The sequence below is a fragment of the Saimiri boliviensis genome, chromosome 6 (assembly GCF_048565385.1).
Source record: "Saimiri boliviensis isolate mSaiBol1 chromosome 6, mSaiBol1.pri, whole genome shotgun sequence".
NCBI lineage: Eukaryota > Metazoa > Chordata > Mammalia > Primates > Cebidae > Saimiri > Saimiri boliviensis.
Window position 1 is genome coordinate 39,439,641 of NC_133454.1, and position 20,193 is coordinate 39,459,833.

The 20,193-nt window shown below is 35.0% G+C and overlaps 1 protein-coding gene across 4 annotated transcripts in view; it reads left to right on the forward strand.

Annotated features, from left to right (window-relative positions):
* The window catches only part of DYNC2H1 (dynein cytoplasmic 2 heavy chain 1), a 402,876-nt gene that overhangs the window by 311,929 nt on the left and 70,754 nt on the right, over positions 1–20,193 (forward strand). For all 4 annotated transcript variants that reach the window (XM_003923764.4, XM_003923763.4, XM_074400491.1 and 1 more), the window contains one exon: positions 840–1,049. In XM_003923764.4, coding sequence (XP_003923813.1) covers positions 840–1,049 — 210 coding nt within the window. The remainder of the gene's footprint in view (positions 1–839; positions 1,050–20,193) is intronic.

Sequence of the window (20,193 nt, forward strand, 5' to 3'; positions counted from 1 at the left end):
TTGTAATTTTCAAATTGAAATAAGTTCCCATTCGTTTTGTTTTAAAACCATGGTCTCTTCTGCTCTCTTTGTAGTAGTTGAGTAGTTTTGCAGCTATTCTGATCTCTTTGCACTGACTTACAGGATGCCATTTTTTTCTACTTTCTTTTCTTACCATACTGACTATTACTTAATGTGGTTTCCCTTTCACTATTTTTTAATTCCCATTTCTCACACTTTTTTTTTTGAGATGGATTCTCACTTTGTTGGCCAGACTGGAGTGCAGTGGCAGGATCTCAGCTCACTGCAACTTGCATCTCTGGGATTCCAGCAATTTCCATTTCTCACATAATATTTTTTTTTTGGAGAGGGAGTCTTACTCTGTCACCCAGGCTAGAGTGCAGTGGCACAATCTCAGCTTACTGCAACCTTCATCTCCAGGGTTCAAGCAGTTCTCCTACCTCAGCCTCTTGAGTAGCTGTGATTACAGGTGCACACCACCATACCGGCTAATTTTTTTTTTCTTTTTTTGTATTTGTAGTAGAAGTAGGGTTTCACCATGTTGGCTAGGCTGGTCTTGAACTCCTTACCTCAAATGCTCTGCCTTCATTGGCCTCTCAAAGTGCTGGAATACATATGGAAGCCACCATGCCTGCCCCAAATACCACCTTAAATGTTGGTGAACCCCAGAATTCCCTTCCTGTGTATTTGCTGACTTAATACATTTGACTGTTTATAAATGCATTTCAAAACCGTTTTTAAAACAGAATAGAACAAAAGGTTTAAATAAGTTTCAAAGAGTTTTATATATCAGTGATCTGTGTTACTATTTAGTAAATATTATGACATTTTTCTTTTAGAATTCAAACCTGATACATCAGAAGATGCCTCCTCCTAATGATCGACAAGGATCTCCAATATTGTCATTCATCATTCTTGAACAATTTAATGCTATTCATTTAGTACAAAGTGTTCACCAGTCTCTTGCTGCTCTCAGCAAAGTCATCAGAGGAACTACTTTATTGAGTTCAGAAGTACAAAAATTGGCAAGTGCTTTATTAAACCAAAAGGTGAGTACCAACTGTATTTTAATTTCATTGTTATAAGTGACTTCTTCATCACACATGTATTTGTCAAGAATTGTACAGTTAATAGTAGCAGAAGACCCAAGTCACACTGGCTTAAGCCATATAAAAATTAATTGGCTGATGTAACTGAAGACTTCAGTGGTAGCTACCATTATGCCAGCTTGATGTAGGAGCTTAAATTGTCATTAGGATCTCAGTGTATGTTAGCTCTCTAGTGTTGCATATGTAAGGAAATCTGTGTCGATTTTACTTTGAGGCAGGTCCCCTATACACCAGCTGCAAGTCCAACCGAAATAATCCCTGTTTCCTAGTAATGCACACAAAATCTTAGGATTTGCTTTGATTAGAACCAGTTGGCTCGTGTGTTATGCCTATTCCCATACTAGTTCAGTGAGCAGTGTGTGCAAAGCTCTCATTGACCAGAGCTTCAGCCAAATGCCTCTTCCTCGAGCTGGGGATGGATTTATCTGTGTCTGTAACCTATATACTGACAGTAAGGAAAGGGTAGTTACCCAGTGAAAAGTCTAGATACTTTTAGAAAAAGGGGAAATCAACACTTCTTGTGCTGAAAAATTGGACCATTTTAAATGATAGCAAAATTCATGTATTTTAGATCTATTTGATAGAAACAAAAATATGGGATGTTCTGCATAGATTTATTTTAGCTATTTGGAGAATAGAAACTTTGCTGAACTTAGTGTCTGGAAAACATTTCACTGGAATGCTACAGAAATTAAGAGTTTTCTTTTTTCTCCCTCTGCTGTTTATACTCAATATAGGAAAACCTCTGATAGTCAACCTGAAAGTCCTCTCTATTTGAATATAAAATGATAGTGTATAAGAATATAGGGAGTTCTAGGAAGGCTAACATTAAAATAGTGCTTTTCCACATATACAGAAAGATCTTCTCTAGCATGCTTGTCTTTTCTTTTACCTTGAAAAAGAATCCGTTTTGTATTGCTTTTTCTTTGCACATAGATTGCTGTCTCTGTTAATCAACCATGATTATCAAAATACTAGAGTTTTGATTTGTACTACAGATTGTAACTAATTTGTTTTTAATTTGGAATAGATACATTATCAGTCATGAAAGATTCTTAGCACAGTGAAGGAACCAGTTGGAAAGGATTCTAAACTTTCTAAGAACTTTACTTTAACTCAGTTAATCGCCACAACAGCATTATGAGTAACATGCTGTTACCTCCATTTTACTGTGATGAATTTGAGGCAGAGGGGTGTTACATAATCAGAGTCACACGGCAAAGAGTTCCAGAATCAGGATTTGAATCTGGGTATGTCTGGTTGTCACAATAAATGTAAAAGCTTCAAATTTATAGATCAAAAGATAAATGCTCGAGAGCATATTTCTTTATCCAACTATATGCTGTACAGAGCAAAATGTATCATTAAGATCAATTGCTGTTGAATTAGAAGAGTAATAATAATATAGTAAGATGACATGTAGAAAAGGACAGTAAGTCTAGTAGGACTGCACATAATGAAGTGTAGTAAAATTGGGACTGGATCAGATTTTGAGGTCTTTAAAGCCAAAGAAGGGAACTTGAATTAAATGCTTTAGGCAATAATGATATTTATATGTAGAAACAATATAGCAAAATGGCTAAGAATGAGGCCTCTGGAATATGTGTGCCTGTTTGAGTTCTATTCTACCACATAGCAACTGTGTAATCCAGGGTAGGTGAATTAATCATCTCTAAATTTCACTTTTCTCATTTGTAAAGTGAGGGCAATAATGGTACCTACCTTAATGGGACTGTTATGAGATTAAAACATGAGTAAAGTGTTTGGCACATAGTGAACACTCTACAAATGTTGTTTTTGTTATTTTAAGATAATTTAATTATGAAAAGAGCAGCTCTTCAAGCATTTGTCTGGTATCATTTTACAAAATGAGTTTATAGAAATAGGAATGTAATGTAGGTTACTGTAATTCTCAGGAAGAGATAGATAGTTAAATTAGGTTTGGAATAAGATAATTCAAAATGGTCCTATGTGATATTAATAAAAAATATAAGAAGGTTATTGGCAAATTTGGTTTCTTGTTTTGGTTCTGTGGCTAATTATCTCAGTGACCCATGGGTTAAACACTTGAAAAAAAAAGGATAATTTAACTTTAAATTATTTTCTATGACTGTAATATAATGTGGCTTATATTAGATTATGTTGAAAGATTAAAAAGAACAAAGGGCTTAATTATATGAAATTTTTTTATTAAAGACCAAAATATTTTAGAAAGGTGTCATAAATTCTTAATTTTCATTTTTTAAAATTTTCTCTGAACCAAGATCTGCTAAGTATTTCATTATTTCACATAGCAACAAAACGGGATGGCTTATTTCTTAATTAAAGTTTATTTATGTAGGATGTAGATAATTTTAATATATAATTTATTAAGTATTCTATATTATCCTTACCTCAGAGAATGTCACTACTTTTGAAATATTTTCATTTTTACATGAAAATGAATTTGTTGGAATTCTTTCAAAGGATGAAAAATGTGTTTAATAAAGCATGTTTAAATTCTGTCACAGAAGGTATTCTTAGAAGTAGTTTCAGATATTTGATGAAATTCAAATGAGACTAGTCTGACTTTCACTAAGACCAGATCAGTAAAACACTTTCTGACATTTACTTTCTAATGAGTTTTAACAAAAACTGAGAATTCAGTACTACCCCATTTATTTCAAAATAAAAAGTTAATTTTTTAAATTACATTTGAATGTGGCAAATTATGTGTGATGACATATGATTTAATGTGCTTTAGGAAAGAGTTCAGTACTTGACATTTTCTTTACTGCATGTGACATGATTGGAATAGGAAATTTCCCAGAGAGAATAATGACTCTTTTATTTCTTTGGTAACTTCTGATGCTCTGCTAAAACTTATTTTTTTGTAAAAGGACACAATATTATAATTTGAGTAAGAAAACAATATTGGTAAAATAGTTATCTTCTACATGTTAGAACATAGGCTTTAAAACATAATGTGAAATATATGGCAAAAATTGCAAAGGTACAAATGCCAAATTGCTTTATCTTGCTGAATAATCACTATGAGAATGCACCATTGTAGTTGAAATTGATAGGTTTAATTTTGTTTCCATCTTATATGGGCTCTTTTTTGGTTCCATATGAAACGTAAAATCCTTTTTTCTTACTCTGCAAAGAAAGTCAATAGTAGTTTGATGAGAATAGCATTGAATCTATAAATTACTTTGGGCAATATGGCCATTTTCATGATATTGATTCTTCCTATCCATGAGCATGGATTTTTTTGTTGTTGTTGTTCCTGTCCTTTCTTATTTCCTTGAGCAGTGGTTTGTAGTTCTCTTTGAAGAGGTCCTTCTCATCCCCTGTAAGTTGTATTCTTAGGTATTTTATTTTCTTTGTAGCAATTGTGAATGGGAGTTCCCTCATGATTTGGCTCTCTGCTTGTCTATTATTGCTGCATAGGAATACTTGTGATTTTTGCACAATAATTTTGTATCCTTAGGCTTTGCTGAAGTTGCTTATTAAGGAGTTTTTGGGCTGAGACGATGGGGTTTTCTAAATATACAGTCATGTCATTTGCAAACAGAGACAATTTGACTTCCTATTTGAATACCCTTTACTTTTTATTTTGCCTCTTTGCCCTGGCCAGAACTTCCAATACTATGTTGAATAGGAGTGGTAAGAGAGGGCATCCTTGTCTTGTGCCAGTTTTCAAAGGGAATGCTTCCAGCTTTTACCCATTCAGTATGATACTAGTTATGGGTTTGCTATAAAAAGCTCTTATTATTTTTAGATATATTCCATCAATATCTAGTTAATTGAGAGTTTTTAGCATGAAGGGGTGTTGAATTTTATTGAAGGCCTTTTCTGCGTCTATGTGGTTTTTGTCATTGGTTCTGTTTATATGATGGATTATGCTTATTGATTCGCACATGTTGAAACAGACTTGCATCCCAGGGATGAAGCCAACTTGATCATGGTGGATAAGTTTTTTGATGTACTGCTGGATTTGGCTTGCCAGAATTTTATTGAGGATTTTTGCATTAAAAAAAAAATTTGTTAGATTTCACCAATGAATACTAGAAGCTCTCATTGTGAGAAAGCTTTTAAAAATTCAACTTCTTTAATTGCTATAGATTGTTTAGTTTCAGCATTTCTTCTTGAATAAGCTTTGGTGGTGAATTTCTTTCAAGGAATTTGTACATTTCATCTAAGTTATTGAATTTACAGGCATAAAATTACTAATAACATTCCCTTAATATCCTTTTAATGTCTGTGGGAAATGTAGTGATGTCTCCTCTCTAATTCCTGATACTTTTAATTTCTTTTTATTTCCTGCTCTCTCTTTTGTATTAAAGATTTCAGTGTAAAAACCGAAACCATAAAAACCCTAGAAGAAAACCTAGGCAGTACCATTCAGGACATAGGCATGGGCAAAGACTTCAGACTAAAACACCAAAAACAATTTCAACAAAAGCCAAAATTGACAAATGGGATCTAATTAAACAGCTGATGCACAGCAAAAGAAACTTTCATCCAAGTGAACAGGGAACCTACAAAATGGGAGAAAATTTTTGCAATTTGCCAAGCTGACAAAAGTCTCATATCCAGAATCTACAAGGAACTTAAACAAATATACAAGAAAAAAACAACCCCATCAAAAGTGGGCAAAGGATATGAACAGACACTTCTCAAAATAAGACATTTATGTGGCCAAGAAACATATGAAAAATAGCTCATTATCACTGGTCATTAGAGAAATGCAAATCAAAACCATAATGAGATACCATCTCATGCCAGTTAGAATGGTAATTATTAAAAAGTCAGGAAACAACAGATGCTGGAGAAGATGTAGAGAAATAGGAATGCTTTTACACTGTTGGTGGGAGTGTAAATTAGTTCAACCATTGTGGAAGACAGTGTGGTGATTCCTCAGGGATCCAGAACCAGAAATATCATTTGACCCAGCAATCCTATTAGTGGATATATACCCAAAGGATAATAAATCATTCTATCATAAAGACACATGCACACATATATTTATTGCAGCACTGTTTACAATAGCAAAGTCTTAGAACCAACCAGAATGCCCATCAACAAGGACTGGATAACAAAATGTGGCACATATACACTCTGGAATACTATACAACCATAAAACATCATGAATTTATGTCCTTTGCAGGGACATGGAGGAAGCTTAAAGCTATCATTCTTAGCAAACTAACAGAAGAACAGAAAACCAAACACTGCATGTTCTCACTCATAAGTGGTGTTGAATAATGAGAAAACATGGACAGCGGGAGAGGAACATCACATGCCAGGGCCTGATGGGTGGGTAGGGGCAAAAGGGAGGGAAAACATTAGGACAAATGCTTAATGCATGCAAGACTTAAAACCTAGATGATGGTTTGATATGTGCAGCAAACCACCATGGCACATGTATACCTATGTTACAAATCTGCACATTCTACACATGTATCCCAGAACTTAAAATAAATGTATATTTAAAATTAAGTGAAAGAAGAAAAACTTTTTGAGATGATGGATAACTGTTTAGCCTTGACTGTAGCGATGGTGTTCCAGGTGTATACTTATATCCAAACTCATCAGACTGTAAACATTAAATATGTACAGTTTTTTGCATGTCAATCATACCTTAATAATGTGATTTTTAAAAACCTAACAAAGACATTATTATAGGTGAAAACCCTTCTCCAATTTGCTTCTTGAGCATAATCACAAACACTAAACTTCTCATGAGATATTAGCAAATTGATTCCAAGAAAATGTAAAATGGATAATGCATCATCCTCAAAATACAAGTATAGGTTAACATTTTAAAAATTGATCAATGTTATTTACCATGTTAATAGACTCATAAAGGAAAGTTGTAACATCTCAATACACACCAAAAAATATTAGAGAATTTTAACATCTAGTTGTGATAAAAATCCTTTAGTAATCTAAGATTAGAAGTGAACCTCTGCAATCAAATAAAAGGGCATCTATGAAAAAGCTACTGCTAATATGACAGTAAAAGACTATATGATTTCCTTTTATGATGAGGAATCAGGCATTAAACTCTACTTCTATTCAGTGTTGCACCAAAGATTCTTCTATTCAATTTTACTTTCAATGAGTAGTAAAAATATTAAGAAAAACAGATAAAAGTCATGCAGAGTGGAAAAAAAGAAGCCTGTCTTTATTTGTAGAGGATACTATCATCTATTTACAAAATCTTAAGGAGTCTACAAAAAATTAAAAAAAAAAAATTAGAGCTAGTAAGAGGTTTTTTTAGCAAGATTGTGGGATACAAGGCAAATATGTAAAAAATTAATTGTAGTTCTATATATGAAAACAAGCTATTGAAAATTGAAATTTAAAAATACCATGTGCATTACCTTTCTACACACTGAAAACTATAAAATGTTGACTAGTGAAATTAAAGAAGACCTAAATGGAAAGATGTATTGAAATATGTACTGTGCTTATGGGGAGGATCAAGAGACCTAGTGTTAGGATTTTGGTTCTAAGATGACCAATTAGAAATAGCTGTGGTCTGTGGGACTACGGAGAGGAATGAAAGAGGCAAGTGAATTCAGCACCTTCAACTGAAATATCCATGTTCTCGTACTGGGACTGATTAGGCCAACAACTTGACCCATGGAGAATAAAGAAAAGCAGGGTGGGGTGATGACCCACCTGGGAGTAGCACAGAGCCAAAGGAAATCCCATCCCCAGCCAAGGGAAGCAGTGAGTGACTGTGCGACCCCAGCTGGGAAACCACACTTCTCCCACAGATCTTTGCAACCTATAGATGAGGATATCCCCTTGTCAGCCCATACCACCTGGATCTTGGGTCTGATAACACAGAGCTGTGTGGAGTCTCAACAGAGTAGCTGCTTAGGCACATACAGAGGCCGAGGAGTTTTAGCTAAGTAATGTTCAGTCCTCGGCTACCCAGTAAGGCAAGAGTCCATTGTACATATCCCTAAGAAGGAGGCTGAATTCAGGGAGCCAAGGAGCATCATTCTGCAAGTCCTAGTTCCATGGCACTTCAGAAGTTAAGACCCACTGGCCTGGAATTCCGGCCAGCCTACAGCAACGGGCTGGAGCCTGCCTGAGACAGGAACAAGTTTCTTGGGGAAGGGGTGGTGGCTATCTCTGCAATTTGGTAGACTAAGCTGTTCCAGCCTGCTGGCTTTGGAGAATACAAACAGTCCAGACTTGGAAGGGTTCCCCCGACGGTGCAGCACACTTGCTCTACAAAAATCAGCCAGACTAATTATTTAACCAGGGTCGATGATCCCGTTCCTCCTGACTGGTTGAGACCTCCCTACAGGCGTATTTAGGCTGGCAACCAGTCATTATCCCAGTGGGACAGAGCTTCCAGAGGAAGGAGCAGGCTGCCATCTTGACTGTTTCATAGCCTTCACTGATGATACCTCCAGATACAGGAAAAACCAAGGTAACTAGGGTCTAGAGTGGACCCCCAGCAAACCTCAGCAGCCCTATGAAAGAGTGGCCTGTTAAAAAACAAAAACAGAAAACAATAACAATATTTAAATTAAAAAGACCCTGCAAAAAACCCCAAAGGTCAGCAACCTCAAAGATTAAAGGTACATAAGCCCACAAATATGAGAAAGAATCACTGCAAAAACACCAAAAACTGAAAAGCCAGAGTGCCTCTTCTCCAAATGACCGTGACATCTCTACAGCAAGGTTACAGACCTGGGCTGAGGCTGAGATGGCAGAATTGACAGAAGTAGGCCTCAGAAGGTATGTAATAATTTTGCTGAGCTAAAAGAAGCATGTTGTAACCCAATGCAAAGAAGCTAAGAATCATGATAAAACAATACAGGAGCCAATAGCCAGAATAGCCAGTTTAGAGAGGAACATAACCAACCTGATGGAGATGAAAAGCACAACAAGAGAACTTCACAGTGTAATCAGAGGTATCAATAGTAGAATAGAACAAGTAGAGGAAAGAATCTCAGAGCTTGAAGACTGTCTTTCTGAAACAAGACAGGCAGAAAAGAATAGAGAAAAAAGAATGGAAAGGAATGAAGAAAACCTCTAAGAAATATGAGATGATGTAAAGACACCTAACCTATGACTGATTGGGATATCTGAAAGAGATCCATTCTGGGGACAATGGAAACAATTTGGAAAACATACTTCAGGATATCACCCAGGAGAACTTCCCCAACCTAGCAAGACAAGCCAACATTCAAATTCTATTTAGAAAACCTTAGTAAGATACTCTACAAGAAGATCAACCCCAAGAAACATAGCAAGACAGGCCAACATTCAAATTCAGGAAATGCAGAGAACCCTAGTAAGATGCTCCACAAGATCAACCCAAGACACCTAATCATCATATTCACCAAGGTTGAAATGAAAGAAAAAATGTTAAGGTCAGCCAGAAAGAAATGACAGGTCACCTACAAAGGGAAGCCCATCAGACTAACAGTGGACCTCTCGGCAGAAACCCTACAAGCCAGAAGAGATGGGGGTCAATATTCAACATTCTTAAAGAGAAGAATATTCAACCCAGAATTTCATATCTGGCCAACTAAGCTTCATAAGCGAAGAAGAAATAGGATCCTTTTCAAACAAGTAAAGGCTGAGGGAATTGGTCACCAGCAGTCCTGCCTTGCAAGAGCTCCTGAGGGAAGCACTAAATATGGAAATGAAAACCTGTTACCAGCCGCTACAAAAACACACTGAAGTACACAGACCAGTGACACTATGGAGCAACCACTTAAACAAGTCTACAAAATAACCAGCTAACATCATGATAACAGGATCAAAGTCACACATAACAATACTAATCTTAAATGTAAGTGGGCTACATGCTCCAGTTAAAAGACAGTGTGGCAAGCTGTATGAAGAGCTAAGGCCCATTGGTATGCTGTCTTCAAGAGACATGTCTCACATGCAGAGACATACATAGGCTCAAAATAACAGCATGGAGGAAAATTTACCAAGCAAATGGAAAACAAACAAACAAAAAAAAAGAGTTGCAATCCTCGTTTCTGACAAAATAGACTTCAAACCAACAAAGATCAAAAAAGACAAAGAAGGATATTACATAATGGTAAAGGGCTCTCAATTTAACATGAAGAGCTAACTCTCTCAAATAGACATGCATCCAATACAGGAACACCTAGATTCATAAAGCAAGTTCTTAGAGACCTACAAAGAGACTTAGACCCCCACACAATAATAGCGGAAGACTTTAACATCCCACTGACAATATTAGACCATTGAGGTAGAAAATTAACAAAGATATTCAGGACCTGAACTCAGCACTTGATCAAGTGGATGTGATAGATATCTGTAAGACTCTCCACCCCAAAACAACAGAATATACATTCTTCTCATTGTCGCATGGTACATAATATAAAATTGATTACATAATTGAAAGTACAATGCTCCTTAGCAAACGTAAAAGAACTGAAATCATAACATAGTCTCTCAGATCACAATGCAATCAAATTAGAACTCAGGATTAAGAAATTAACTCAAAACAACACAACAATATAGAATTTGAACATCCTGCTCCTGAATGACTCCTGAGTAAATAATAAAAATAAAGCAGAAATCAAGAAGTTCTTTGAAACTAACAGAACAAAGAGACAACGTACCAGAATTTCTGAAATGCAGCTAAAGCAATGTTAAGCAGGAAATTTATAGTACTAAATGCCTACATCAAAAAGCTAGAAAGATCTCACGCTAACAACATAACATCTCAACTAAAAAACTAGAAAACCAAGAGCAAACAAATCTCAAAAGCTTCCAGAAGACAAGAAATAACCAAGATCATAGCTGAACTTAAGGAGATGGAGACATGAAAAGGCTTTTTAAAAAAATCAAAGAATCCAGGAGCCATTTTTTTGAAAAATTTAATAAAACATACCACTAGCTAGACTAATAAAAAAAGAGAGAAGAATCTAATAAAAACAATCAGAAATGATAAGGGAGATATCACCACTGATGCCACAGAAAAACACAACTATCAGAGAATACTATAAACACCTCTATACACATAAACCAGAATATCTAGAAGAAATTGATAAATTCCTAGACACTTACATTACACCCTTCCAAGACTGAAGCAGCAAGAAATTGAATCCCTGAGAAGACCAATAATGAGTTCTGAAATTGAGTTAGTAATAAATAGCCTACCACCAAAAGAGGCCCACCAGGACCAGATAGAGTCACAGCTGAATTCTACCAGAGGTACAAAAAAGAGCTGGTACCATTTCCACTGCCACTATTCCAAAAATTTGAAAAGGAGACACTCCTTCGTAACTCATTCTTTTTTTTTTTTTTTTTTTTTTTTGAGATGGAGTTTTGCTCTTGTTCCTCAGGCTGGAGTGCAGTGCTGCAAACTTGGCCCACTGCAACTTCTGCCTCTCAGGTTCAAGTGATTCTCCCACCTCAGCCTCCAGAGTAACTGGTATTACAGGCCTGTGCCTCCACGCCTGGCTAATTTTGTATTTTTAGTAGAGACAGTGTTCATCCATGTTGATCAGACTGGTTTCAAACGCCCAACCTCAGGTAATCCACCCACCTCAGCCTCCCAAAGTGCTGGGATTATAGGCATGACCCACTGCACCCAGCCTAACTCATTCTATAAAGCCAACATCATCCTGATACCAAAATCTGGCAGAGACATACACAAAAAAAATTTCAGGCCAGTATCCTTGAACATCCACGTAAAAATCCTCAACAAAATACTGGCAAACTGAATCCCACAGCATCAAAAGCTTATTCATCATGATCAAGCGACTTCATCCTGGGATGCAGGTTTGTTCAACATATGCAAATCAATAAAAACAAAAATCCATGATTATCTCAATAGATACACAAAAGGAAAGGCCTTCCATAAAATTCAACATCCTTTCATGTTAAAAACTCTCAAAAAACTAGACAATGAAGGAACATACTTCAAAATACAGAGCCATATATGACAAACCCATAGCTGATATAATAATGAATGGACAAAAGCTGGAAGCAGTCCCTTTGAAAACAGGTACAAGACAAGGATGCTCTGTCTCACCACTCCTATTCAACTTAGTTTTGAAAGTTCTGGCCAGGGCAATCAGGAAAGAGAGAGATAAATGATACTCAAATAGGGAGAGAGGAAGTCAAATTATTTTTGTTTGCAGATGACATGATCTTATATCTAGAAAACTCCATAATCTCTACCAAAAAGCTTCTTAAGCTAATAAGTAACTTCAGCAAAGCCTCAGGATACAAAATCAATATGCAAAAATTGCTAGCATTCCTATATACCAACCATAGGCAAGCGGAGAGCCAAATCATGAAATAACTCCCATTCACAATTGCTACAAAAAACTAAAATATGTAGGAATGCAGCTGAAAAGGGACGTGAAGAATCTCTTCAAGGAGGACTACAAACCACTGCTCAAGAAAATCAGAGATAACACAAACAAATGGAAAAATATTCCATACTCATGTAGGAAGAGTCAGCATTATAAAAATGGGCATACTCCTCAAAGTAGTTTATAGATTGAATGCTATTCCAATTAAACTACCATTGGCATTCTTAACAGAATTAGAAAAAATGATTTTAAAATTTATATTGAGCTAAAAAAGAACCTGAATAGCCAAGACAATCCTAAGCAAAAAGAGCAAGGCTGAAAGAATCATACTACCTGACATCAAACTATACTACAAGGCTACAGTAACCAAAATAGCATGGTACTGCTATAAGAACAGACACACAGACCAGTGGAACAGAATAGAGAGCTCAGATATAAGACACACATCTACAGCCATCTGATCTTCAACAAACTTGCCAAAACAAGCAATGGGGAAAGGATTCCTTATTCAATAAATGGTACTGAGCTAACTGGTTACAATGTGCAGAAAATTGAAACTGAACCCCCTCCTTACAGCGTATACAAATATTAACTTAAGATGACTTAAAGGCTTAAATGTAAAACCCAAAACTATAAAAACCCTAGAAGAATATCTAGGCAATGCCATTCAGGACACAAGGATCAGCAAAGATTTCTTGATGAAAGTGCCACAGGCAGTTGCAACAATAGCAATAACTGACAACTGGGATCTAATTAAAGAGCTCTGCACAGCTAAAGAAACTATCATAGAGTGAACAGGCAACCTACAGAATGGGAGAAGATTTCTGCAATGTATCCATCTGACAAAGGTCTAATAGCCAGAGTCTACAGGGAACTTAAACAAATTGACAAGAAAAAACAACCCCATTTAGAAAGTAGGTAAAGGACATGAACAGAAACTTCTCAAAAGAACACAGAAATGTGGCCAATAAACATATTTAGAAAAAAGCTCAACATCACTGATCATTAGAGAAATACAAATCAAAACCACGATGAGATACCATCTCACATTAGTCAGAATGGCTATTACTAAAAAGTCAAAAGAACAGCAATAGATGTGGGCAAGGTTGCAGAGATAAAGGAATGCTTTTACATTGTTGGTGGGAGTGTAAATTAGTTCAACCATTGTGGAAGACAGTGATTTGATTCCTCAAGAACTTAGAGGTAGAAATACCATTTGACCCAGTAATCTCATTACTAGGTATATATACAAAGGAATGTAATTCATTCTATTATAAAGATACATGTACATGTATGTTTATTACAGCACTATTCACAATAGCTAAGACATGGAATCAACCTAAGTGCCTGTCAGTGATAGACTGGATAAAGAAAATATGGTACATACATATCATGAAAATACTGTGCAGCCACAAAGTGGAACAAGATTATGTCCTTTACAGGGACATGAATGGAGTTAGAAGCCATTGTCCTCTGCAAACTAATGCAGGAACAGAAAACCAAATACCACATCTTCTTTTATAAGTGGGAACTGAATGATGAGAACACATGTTCACATGAGGGGGAACACCACACACTGGGGCCTGTCAGGGGATTGTGGTTAGGGGGAGGGAGAGCATCAGAAAGAACAGGTAATGGATTCTGGGCTTAATACCTAGATGATGGGATGATCTGTGCAGCAAACCACTATGGCACACTTTTACCTATGTAACAAATATGCACATCTTGCACATGTACCCTGAACGTAAAAGTTGAAGAAAAAACTAAAAGTCCAAATCTGAGAGCTCTTTAAAATAAAATGTTCTTTTCAAACTGATCTATAGATTAAACACAATTCCAAACCTCTGCAGGATTCTTTTTCTAAGTATCGGCAATTTGAGTCTTTTTTTTTTTTTTTTTTTTTTTTTTTTTTTTGCAAAAATGCCAAGGGTCTATGTAGACCCTTTCTTGAAAACAGGAGAAAAAAATAGGTCTTACACTTTGTAATTTCAAGCATTATGAAGATATTGTTATCAAAATACTATGGTACTGGCATAAAGATGGATATAGAGATCAATGAGATGGAAGGGAGATCAATGGAATGAAGATCAGTGTAATGGAATCCATTAGTCAATGGATTGGAATGGACCAATGGAATGGGAGGAATCAGTGGAGATCAGTGGAATGGAATAAGAATCCAAATAGACCCAGAAATATATAATCAGTTTATTTTCACCAATCAGCTAAGGCAACTAAATAAGTAAAGGAAAATCTCTTTAATAATGGTACTAGAGTAAATGAATGATCAAAAGCAAAAAATAAAAACTGCAACTGTATCTCCAAACATATACAAAAACTATTCCCAAAGTAATCATAAACATTAAGAAAACTTAACAAAAAATATATAGGAAAAATTTTAGTGACTTTTTGTTTGGCAGTGATTTCTTAAATAGGCTATCAAAAATGAACTGTTAGATACATTGGACTTCATCAAAATTTTAACCTTCTCTTTAAAAGACACTTATAAAAGTGAAGAGTAAGCCACAGAACAGGAGAAAATAATTTCAAGACATATAGCTAACAAAGGAACCTGTATCTAGAATATATTGTTTTAAACTCAATAATGAAAAGGCAAACATGTCAATTATAAAAACCCAAAAAGATTTGTGTAGATATTTTATTAAGACATGTGGATGGGAAAGAAACACATAAAAATGTAGGTGTCATTAGGGATATCAGAACTGCAATGAGAATATCAATACATGAAAACCAGTTGTATTTCTATATAATAGCAATGAATCCTAGTATGTGGCACTCACAGTATTCACAATGAAATGAATAACTTAATTCTACTTAAAATAGCATTGAAAAGAATTAAGTCGAAGGGAATAAATTTAACAAAAGCAGAGCAAGACTTGTGCACTGAGAGTTACACAACATCATTGAAAGAAATTAAAGACTACTAAGTAAATAGAAAACCATCCTTTGTTCATGTGGAAATGGAGAGTGACTGCATGAATCCAGAGCATTTTTGGGGATTGATGAAAATATTCTGGAATTAGTGGTTATGCTTTTATAACCTTGTGAATATATTAAAACCCACTAAATTATCCATTATAGAGGGGAGAATTTGCTGGTATATTATATGTCAGTAAAAACAATGTTTTAAAAAATCACAGTGAGACAGCCTTGTACACTAGCTTGATTGGGTTATAGCCTAAAAAGCCAAATGCTATCAGGTGTTGATACGGATGTGGAACAACTTGAACTTTCAGATATTGCTGATAGTTTAGCTTTTTCTTATAAGGTTAAACATATACTTATTAGCCCACTGTATCACTCATGAATATTTACCCAAGAGAAATGAAAGCATATATCATACAAATACTTATTTGTGAATGTTCAAACAACTTAATTTTTAAGAGTCAAAACCTGGAAACAACTCAACATTCAATAGATGAAATGATAAACAAATTTTTGTTATGTCCATAAAACTGGAATGCTACTCAGAAATACAAACAGTGACTTCTGATTTGATTTACTTGATACTGCAACTACATGGATAAACCTAGTGTTCTGCTGGCAAATGTTTAAAAAACTGGCTCTCCAGGAAAAAAAAAAAAAAAAAAAAAAAGTAAGAGGATGGAGTCTTTATCTATAGCATTTGCTCATTTCCATGGTACAAATGTTCCTGCTATGGCTGATTTCAAGTTACCAATATAAAGTCAATGAATATGAAGTTGGGAAGAGATCCCTGGTAGGAAACTATTTTTTATAATATTTCTTCCATCCATGTACTAATTTTTATTTTGTAGAGACAGAGTCTCACGTGTCATCTAGGCTGGAGTGCAGTGGTACAATCTCAGCTCACTGCAACCTCCAACTCCTGGGCTCAATAGATCCTCACACCAGGCTAATTTTTTAAATTTCTTGTAGAGATAGGTCCTCACTATGTTGACCAGAGTATTTTCGAACTCCTGGGGTCAAGCAGTCCTCTTGCCTCAGCCTCTCAAAGTGCTGTGATTACAGGTGTATGCCCCCGGCCCAACTTCAGTAAATACCATTCTTTATTCAGGTTGCTGTAGCAAATTATGGTAAACTGGGTGGCTTAAACAACATTTATTTCTTATAGTTCTGGAGGCTGAGAAATCTAAGATTGGGTGCCAGCATGGTTGGGTTCTGATGATGGCCTCCTTCCACATTGCAGGCAGCCAGCTTTTCCTTGTATCCTTACATGGTAGAAAGAGTGAGGCTAGCTCTCTAACCTCTTCTTAGAAGAGCATTAATCCCATTTATAAGGTTGAAGCCTCATAACCTTCACCCTCATAACCTAATTTCTTCCAAAGGCCCCACCTCCAAATACCATTAGTGATTAACTTTCAACAAGACCTCTGAGGGAACACAATATGATAAAAATTGTAAAATAATTATGAAGAGATGAGGTTTGAATATTTGTTAACTTTTTAAAATAAAATTTAATTGTAAATTTAGATAACTTAAAATAATGGCTATTTAACAACAAACTTACATAATTTGTAAAATGTTAAGACTTGGCTCTCACTAGCTTTTGTGAGCTGGTTCAATCATGTGCCTGGATAAATCTCAAAATAATTATATATAGCAAAAAAAAGAGTTAAAAGTCTAATATTTATAATACTGTATATAAATTTACTTATACACATAATTCTAGAAAATTCAAACTAATATGCATTAACAGACCAGCAGTTGTCGGAAATTAGTTGGTAGGGGTAGGACTGAATGATTATAAATGGAAACGAACTTTTGAGAGTGAAAATATTGTCAATAATTTTTAGTTATATTTTGATTTTACCCTATACAAGTTCAAATACTATTTAGAGTCTAAAATTCCATTTAATTTAGAAATTATTTATGGAACTTTTATGTTAGCTTGGAAGACTATTTGCAAGATTTTTCAACATCCATGCACATAAACACACAAAATCTATGGCTAAACTGATGAGTGTTACCTAGTTTGTACTTCAATTAACAGCTGGCTAATTTAGTATCAAAGATAAAACAAACTAATGGGCTTGAACCCAAGTTTGTTTAACCTCAAGCATTTGATTGGTTGGTTGCATTAATGCCCAGAAATTAGTGCAACTGGCTCAGTAATTGTTTTATGTTCTAATTTATATTAATAGCCACTCATACCAAATGAAATGAACAATTACTACTGAAATGTTTTGTGCCATTTTGCATTAGTGGTCATTTTAAATAAATTCTCTATAAAAATTCATAAATGTGATTTTGTTTTTTATTATGGCTCATTTAACATGGTTAGTGTGCTAAATTATGGAAATCAAAACTCAAAACAATTAGCTTTATAGTGTTTATAGATCAAATTTTAATGTAAATCCACAGAGCTCATTTAACTCTGCTCTTGATGTATGTTTGGTTAAAATTTTTGAGAAAATATTGATAGAAATTATTTGAACCCCAACATGCCTAAATACGTACTTTTAACTATGCCAACATGATGTTGTTCTAAATGAATGTATCACAGAAAACAATGTAGAAATCATCCACAATTTTTTAAACTCTCAAGGAATATAAAAGCATGAAGATATCTTATTAAATATTATTTCAATACATTTCATGGAAATTAATATACATTCAATGTAGTTTCATTGGATTTTACTAGATGAAAGAAATTTTACAGATTATCATTTTACTTGCTGACCACATTTAATGATAAACTGACCTTTGTCTTTCCCAGAGCTAAGCTTCACTATATGTATTCTTAATGTATACCATGCTGCAGATAGTACAATCTATTTATATTTTAAAAGACAAATACTGTCTTAGACAAATCCTGTCACAACAAAATACTATAGACTAGGTGGCCTAAATAACAGACATTTTTACAGTTCTGAAAGCTGGGGAGTCCAAGATCAAGGGGCTGGCAGATCCTGGTGTCTGATGAAAGTTTACAGATAGCCATCTTCTTCTTGTATCTTCACACTATGGAAGGTAGAAAGAGAAAGAAGCCCCCTAATATTATATCAAACTTAAGATTTCAACATACGCATTTTGCGAGAACACACACATTCAGTCCATAGCAGATATTAACTAAATAACTTTTTTTAAAGTGTACACATTTTGAATCAAATTTATTCTCCACTGTGCTAGGGTTCTTCTGAGAAACAGAACCACTAGATTATAATATAAATATATAAATAAAAAGCATACATAAACATATATGTAAGTATATATATAATTCAGTCTCAAGTACTAATCTCTTTTGTAAACATTCTCACAGACATACCCAAAAACAACCTTTAATCTGAGGACCCTGTTAGAGTAAAACAGCTTGTTTCCTGAATGGAACTCTGAAACAACAGGCATCATTAGTCAAATGGATATATGGTCTCTCTATGATATTAGCTATTTATTTTTTCAGAATAGCTGAAAGAGGGGAGGAAGGGAGAGTTTGGATAAGAAAAAGCTTGCAATTGGATGATATAAGTAACATTTAGCAAATACTTATTGCCCATTTACCATGGGTTTTTTATAGCATGCCACACTCTGCAGATAGGAGAAATGAATAGTACACAGTCCATATTCAGTGAGATCAATATAAATAACAACAACTATCCAACATACGGTGATAGCTAGCAAAAATTCACAGAAGGAAATTAGTCTTTCTTAACCTTTTCCCAATGAAGTTTTTATTTTGTTGTGGCAAAATATACATTACATAAAATTTACTATGTTAACCATTTTTAAATATACAGGTCAGTATTGTAAAGCACATTGACACTGCTGTACAGCTAATTGCCAGAACTCTTCATTTTGAAAAACTGAAACTCTGTCCCATTAAACAACACTTCCCATTCACCCCTTCCCCAACCCCTGGCAACCACCATTTACTTTCTGTCACTATGAATCCTGGTTCTTTAGGTACCTCATTTAAGTAGAATAATAATAGTATTTGTCTTTGTGTGTCTGTCTTATCTCACTATGTATAATGTCCTCAAGTATATCCATGCTATAGCGCATGTCAAAAGTTTTTTTAAGGCTGAATAATATTCTATTATATGTATATACCGTATTTTGTTTATCCGTTTATCCATCGATAGATGTGGGTTGCTTCCACCTTTCTTTTTATAACAGTGTAACCTCTTAAGATAACAAGCATTTTAATTTTTTAATTGAAAAACCTGACTGAGCTCAGTGGCTCATGCCTGTAATCCTAGCACTTTTGGAGACAAAGGCAGGTGGATTGCTTGAGCCTAGGAGTTCAAGACTTGCCTGGGCAATATGGTGAAACCCTGTCTCTACAAAAAATGCAAAAATTAGTCAGGTATGGTGGTGGGCGCCTGTAGTTCCAGCTACTCAGGAGACTGAGGTGGGAGGATCACCTGAGCCCAGGAAGTCTAAGCTGCAATGAGCTGTGATCATGCCACTGTACTCCAGCCTGGGTGACAGAGTGAGACCTTGTCTCAAAAAAAAAAAAAAGGAAAAAAACCGAGGTTAGTTTTTCATGGAAAGCAAGTAATAGAAGAACCTCTTTAAGAAGGAAAAACATAAAATCAAAAAATGATTCATATTTTAAAAGAGAATCTTTCAATTAAAGAAATCTTTTAGATCTGAAAGTTCTTAGTTTGCTCACGTGCGATTTTATAATCTTTTTTTGTATTAAAAAAAACTGAACGCTTCAGAAATACTTTGATGTACCTGTGGAGCTGAACAAAGGTCTTGTTAAGATTAAACTGGAATCTGCTCTTTTATCACAAATTACTCATTGTCTGTTATACTTC